Here is a 7,047-nt window from a genome sequence, read left to right as displayed (position 1 = left end):
AAAAAAAAAAAAAAAAGAACAAGAATAAGAAGAAGAAGTGGAACAATAAGCAGAACAAGAAATAGAACTCTGTTTAATGCTCTATATAATTCACAAAACGAATATGTATTTAAAGAATTAAATAACATTCAACCTAACCAAATGTATATAAACGAAAGCATGAATAATTATACACCTGCAGAAAATATTTATTATAATAATTCAACAGAACAATATATTAATAATAATGACATAGGTTGTAACGACAATATGAATTATGATAATAACACCTTCGATCTTTTTAATTATGAATATACCTCTTTCGATAATACCTATAATTCTTATCAAAATGAATATTATTATGTGGATGACAAGACGGATATTATTTTTTATTCGAAAGATACAGCGAAGTATTATATGGACACATTAAGTAATAAGCAAAATGATGAGGGAGGTAAGGATGAACAAATATTAAATGAAAACAAACTAACAAATGAAAATAAAATATTAAATGAGAACAATATATTAAATGAAAATAAAATATTAAATGAGAACAATATATTAAATGAGAACAATATATTAAATGAAAACAAAATATTAAATGAGAACAATATATTAAATGAGAACAATATATTAAATGAAAACAAACTAACAAATGGAAACCAAAGTAATGAAGAAAACCAAAGTAATGAAGAAAACCAAAGTAATGAAGAAAACAAACTAACAAATGAAAACCAAAGTAATGTAGAAAAACAAAGTAATGAAGAAAACAATTTATTTATAGAACAAGATAATGAACAAATTTGTAAAGACGAAAAGAATACCAATCATATAAATGTTAGACAATTTGAAGAAAACAAAGAATATAACAAGGAAGATGTTAAAGAAAAATTACATGAAAATGAATCCTTTCATAATGAGGATGAAACATATACATCCAGTATCTGTGAAGAAATGCCATCATATTTAAATTCATATAATGAAAGAGAAGAATATGAAGAAGAGATTACTAATGATAATTATAAAAATATTTTATCGAATATATTTCTACACAGAAACAAGAAAAAAATGATATTCGAAAAATATGATGATATTAGAATATTAGATAATATATCTTGGACTATCTTGTTGAAGAAATATATTTTTATCATTCTCTATACCATGAAACATTGTATCATATTTAATGATAAGGAAGAAAAGAAGGATGATATTAATTTGGGAGTTGACAAAGGTGTTCTTATTAATAAATGTAATATTATGGATAAATGTGAACACGTTGATGAATATGATAAAAAACGTGAAAACATTAAAGATGATATTGAATGTGTTGTTACAAAAAATGATGAAAATATTACATTAACTGATGATATTATAAAGAATGAAGAGAATACACATAAAAATCTGTTACATAATAATTTAAACGCTAAAGATGTAATAATGAATAATATAGAGAAAGAAGAAATATTATATGATACATTTTTAAAAACAAATAATAGTACTGAAATAGTAGATGATAGATTATCTTTTTTTAATGATAACGTAGATGTAGAAGATGACAAATATTACCATTTCAATATGTCTCATTGTTTGAATGGTGAAAAAAATAGGAAAAATGTTTTTAATAATTTAAGTTCTTTATATAGTATAAATTTAGATAATATAAATTTAGATAGTATAAATTTAAAAAAGTATAAATTAATGTGGTTACTTAATGTAAATAAAACAAATTTAGATTATAATGAAATTATTGATCTGATTCATATTTGGAATTTCTTATGTAAAGAAAATAATACTTATGAAATGTTAAATGAAACAGATAAAATGAAAATAATAATGTTGTTTATAAATATAATAAAAGATAGTAATATATGTAATGAATTTGTAAAAAGAAATATAGATTCTAATAAAACATTTTTAAATCTCGATCAATTAAATAATTCAGTGAATCATGTATTAATTAATCAAAATGAGGTTTCTAATATGTGTGCAATTGATAAAGAAATCGATACAAATAAATTATTATTAGATAAATATGAAATGAAGAATGTTTGTACAAAAGGAGAGGAAGGCAATATTGTATCTTATGTAAGTAATAATAAAGGAATTAAGAATTATGAACATGTCAATATAAATCAAAAAAAGTGTGAAAAGATATATATACCGATGGAATCGAACTTATTAAAAGAAACAAATGATAATACAAATAATGATAAAAATGGAGGAAATGTTAAGAGTGATAGTAATAATAATAATAATAACAACAACAACAACAACAACAACAATAATAATAATAACAACAACAATAATAATAATAATAATAATAATAGTAGTAGTAGTTGTAGTAATAATAATATTTGTATTATGAAAAATGAATATTTAGGGAATGATAGATATGATAATAAATATTATTATCTTGCGGATATTTTTGGTTATATAAATAGAATATATGTGTTATATAATAATAATAATAAAAATGTAATAAGTGATGAACATAAAAAGTTACATACAGAACATAATAATGATAATTATAATAATAATTATAACAATAATTATAATAATAATAATAATTGTTGTAATATCTCTGTAGAGATAATGAATTCTTTTGTCTTTTGTCCTATTCATCAAAACGCAAATACAACAAAGCTTTCCAAATATAATATAAATATTGGTTATATTGAAGGAATACAAAATATTGATCTTTTTATTAACAACTTTGATACATCCATATATAATGAAACAAATTTAAAAAAAAAATTTATCCAAATAAAAGAAATTATACATAACGAAGAATTTAATCTTTTAAAAAAGAATTTTAAAAAAGAAAAATGTAATATTAAAAAAAACGCGAACAACAAAAATTATAATTCTAATGATTTAGAAGGTACTATAACAGATATAGATGATGAGGAAAGCTTGAAAGATACCAGTCATTTTATATTAAATAATCCAATTTGTGAAAATAAACAAAATTTTGATAAGGATTATAAGGAAAAGGAATTAACTAAATTATCTACCAAAAGAAGCAATGATGAAAGGTTTACTCCTCTCATTAAAGGGAAAGAAAATAAATCAAATCATAATAAAGACAATAATGTAATTAAAAAAAGTAATGTTAAATCAAAAACACAAAGTATGTCATCCAAAGCAAAAAGTATTCCATCCAAAACAAAAAGTACACCATCCCAAACAAAAGGTTTACCATCCAAAACAAAAAGTTCACCATCCAAAACAAAAAGTTCACCATCCAAAGCAAAAAGTATTCCATCCAAAACAAAAAGTTCACCATCCAAAACAAAAAGTTCACCATCCAAAACAAAAAGTTCACCATCCAAAACAAAAAGTATTCCATCCAAAACAAAAAGTACAAAATCCAAAAGTGATAAGAAAGATTTAAAAGAAAATATAAACAGCAAAGAGAAAATTATATATTTTACAGAAAATGAAAAATTATTTGAGCAAGTTTTCTTTATTTGTGAAAAAATTCTTCATTTTAGAAAAGAAATAAATAATTTATTAAGTGTAACATATGAAAGACAAATTGATCGAAAAATATATAATTTCATAAATTATAGTATGCATCATATTATTAATGGAACCGTAACAAGCAATACCATAAAATTAATATTTAATAAATATATACATATCTTATATATAATAGAAAAATGTATGTGTTCAAATAATCCTTGCTATTTTATAAAGAAAAAATGGATTACCATATTTCATAAAGAATGGATTGATGATATTGCATTAATAAACAATCAAATCGATGATTATATGGATACATTAAATATATTCGATATTTTACCTCTATTAAATATATATTTTAATTTCTTCTATATATATGGGATCAATGTTAAAGCTTTATATAAATGGAGAACATATAATATTGAGCACAGAATATTAACCAAATATAAAGAAGAGTCTATTATTTGGACTAACGAAGTTAAATATCTAGAAAAATTCTTTATGAAAGATTATAATAAAAATTATGAAAAAATGATAGCACGCAGAAATAAAAAAAATCAAATTGAACAGAAATTAAAGGATCAACAGGAAGATAAAGTTTACAATAGTGGAAATCATGAACAACAAAAGGATGCTGAACACAAAAAGAATGATGATTCGAATATAGAACGTGATCAAAAAATATGTCACGATGACAATTTGAATGATAATTCGAATATAGAACGTGATCAAAAAATAAGTCACGATGCCAATTTGAATGATGATCAAAAAATAAGTCACGATGCCAATTTGAATGATGACCAAAAAATAAGTCACCATGCCCATTTGAATGATGACCAAAAAATAAGTCACCATGCCCATTTGAATGTTGACCAAAAAATAAGTCACGATGCCCATTTGAATGATGACCAAAAAATGAGTGACAATACCAAAATAAATGATGACCAAAAAAAGTATGATGATGCAAAAAAAGACGATGAGGAATCGGCAAGTGAAAAATCATCAAGTGATGAAGAAGAGACAGAAGACGAAATTATTATACAGAAAAGAAAAAAAATGAATGTTCTAAGAAAATATTTATATGAATATATGCCTTTTCAAAAGAACGAAAAATATTTCTACTTTAAAGAAGGACATATGGAACATATAAATAAGTTTAAAGACTATCATACAATTTATAAAAAAGATGATAATATTGATGAATTCGCAAGTGTAGAACAACTTCATGTACATGATATTAAAATATTTTTTATTCCTAAAATATATAAAGAAAACGAAGAAGATAAAAATAAACAAAAAAAAAAAAAAAATAATACAACTGTAGAACAACAACAAAATATATTATTGCATACACACCAAAAAGAAAAAAAATCTTTACATGGAAAAATAATTAGAAATAATATTTATTATGATAATTATAATAATTGTTGGAAATGTACAAACGGACAACATCCTATTCATAATATGACATGTGCAAAAATTAAAAAAAAAAAAAAAAAAAATACTGATACAAGAAAAGATTATATAAATAACAATAATATAGAATATACATTTCAAGAATTACAATTAACACAAAATATGAAAAAGAAGAAAAAAGAAAAAAGAAAAAAAAAAAAACATGAAATATTCCATATTATAAATAATGATATGATAAATGATCATATATATCATAAATTATATAATGATATATTTGAAATGAAAAATAAAATTCAAAACAATCATAATATTATGAACGAAAAGAATGTTAATATATATAATTCAAAAAATCTATCCTATTTAGGAAATTTAACAAATACTATAGATTTAAGAATTAATGATAATCTATCAAGTTTATATAATGATTTAATACATAATGATCAAAATATAATACAGCACAATGATATATACAACAATCAAAATTATACAAATCAAAATAACAATAATATTACTAATCAAAATCATAATGATATATACAATAATCAAAATCAATCATGTCTTTTATTGTGTCAACTACATTGTACTATTGTATCACGTCAACACGAAATAGCTGATAGTTTATATAAAAAATTAAATTTCGGAAATAAACATGTTACTCTACCAAATAATATAAAAAATACAAATATTTATTTATTCAATCTCTATTTTGATGAAAATATGAAAACATTATTATACATTATACCATCCAAAAAGTAAAATAATAAAAAAAATATAAATATATAAAAAGGACATATATTTTTCTTCCCATATATTAATATATATATATATATATATATATATATATATATATATATATATATATTCATATTAAAATATTTTTTTTTCATTCTTTTAGAATTTATAAATCCTTAAATAGTAATTGGAAGGTTGGTTTAAAATGTAGGATACAAAAACCACTATGCTCTACTAACTATAATGCATATTCAGCTAGAATCAGGAGGGTAAAAATAATAAAAAAAAAAAAAAAAATGAAAATATAAAAACATATATGTGTTTTAATATGAATATATAATGTATTGTTACAAATTTTTTTTTTTTTTTTTTTTTTTTTTCCACGTTATATATATGGACATATAAATTTATATATATATATATATATTATATTTTTTATAGATTATTTACGATCCTCAGCATTTATGGAAATGTGTAACGGTGAAAAAAGACACTCAGAAATTTAATAAGAACTCAATAAATCAAAAAGTTAACTTTTGGGAATTAACTAAAAAGAAAAACGTGTAATTATAAATTATTCCGGATATTATTCTATTCTATTATTTTTTCTTATGCATAATGATCTTGTTAATTTTGTTTTACTACATATATATATATATATATATATGTATATATGTATATATTTATTTATTTATTTTTATGTTTTGATTTTTTTTTTTTAATGCTTTTAAACATTATATAATTTTTGAAATATTCCTTAAATAAAAAAAAAAAAAAATCAAAATATTACCCATATATATTTTTTTATAATAAGTAGATTTGTTACTTAACACATTAACATTATAAAAATGAATACTTATTTATAATTTTCCTTTTTCCACATTTATTTGAAAAAGATTAACTGGTCATATTTGTATAAATGTTAAATAAAAGTCCCACATATAAATATATGATAAAATATATAAATATATATATAATAATATTTTTTAGCCTTAAATATAAAAAATAATAAAACTATATTCTATATGCTTAATATATATTATATTAAATATCGTTTGTATTATAAGAGGAAGGGAAACCGCATAATTTGGAAACGTTTTAAAACAAATAAAATATAAATAATATATATACATAAATTTATAATATATATATATATATATATATATATATATATTATGTATATATTATTTATATTATACATATATATGTTTTTCTTTTAATGTATCCATCAATATTTATCATTTCTGAATTTTTTTTAATATAAATTTTTTAAGCTTAAAAAAATATAAATTATTTATAACAATATATAAAATATTAACTTTTTTTTTTTTTTTTTTTTTTTTTTTTTTTTTTTTAAAAGATTGTATAATGAACTCCCAAATTGTTATATATTTATAATAAATAGTAATACATCAAATTTAATTAAATAAATATATTAGGATCATTTGTTAAATA

The 7,047-nt window shown here is 20.2% G+C and overlaps 1 protein-coding gene across 1 annotated transcript in view; it reads left to right on the top strand.

The window, feature by feature from the left end:
- The window catches only part of PRSY57_1447800 (hypothetical protein), a gene marked incomplete at both ends in the record, with an annotated part of 11,499 nt that extends 5,340 nt beyond the window's left edge, over nt 1–6,159 (top strand). The window contains 3 exons of the mRNA XM_020115341.1: nt 1–5,612; nt 5,756–5,861; nt 6,034–6,159. The exon at nt 1–5,612 is cut by the window's left edge and continues 5,340 nt beyond it. Coding sequence (XP_019969998.1) covers nt 1–5,612; nt 5,756–5,861; nt 6,034–6,159 — 5,844 coding nt within the window. The remainder of the gene's footprint in view (nt 5,613–5,755; nt 5,862–6,033) is intronic.
- Between the last annotated feature and the right edge of the window lie 888 nt (nt 6,160–7,047).

Source organism: Plasmodium reichenowi, chromosome 14 (genome assembly GCF_001601855.1).
Source record: "Plasmodium reichenowi strain SY57 chromosome 14, whole genome shotgun sequence".
NCBI lineage: Eukaryota > Apicomplexa > Aconoidasida > Haemosporida > Plasmodiidae > Plasmodium > Plasmodium reichenowi.
This window is presented reverse-complemented; position numbering and strand designations above follow the sequence as displayed.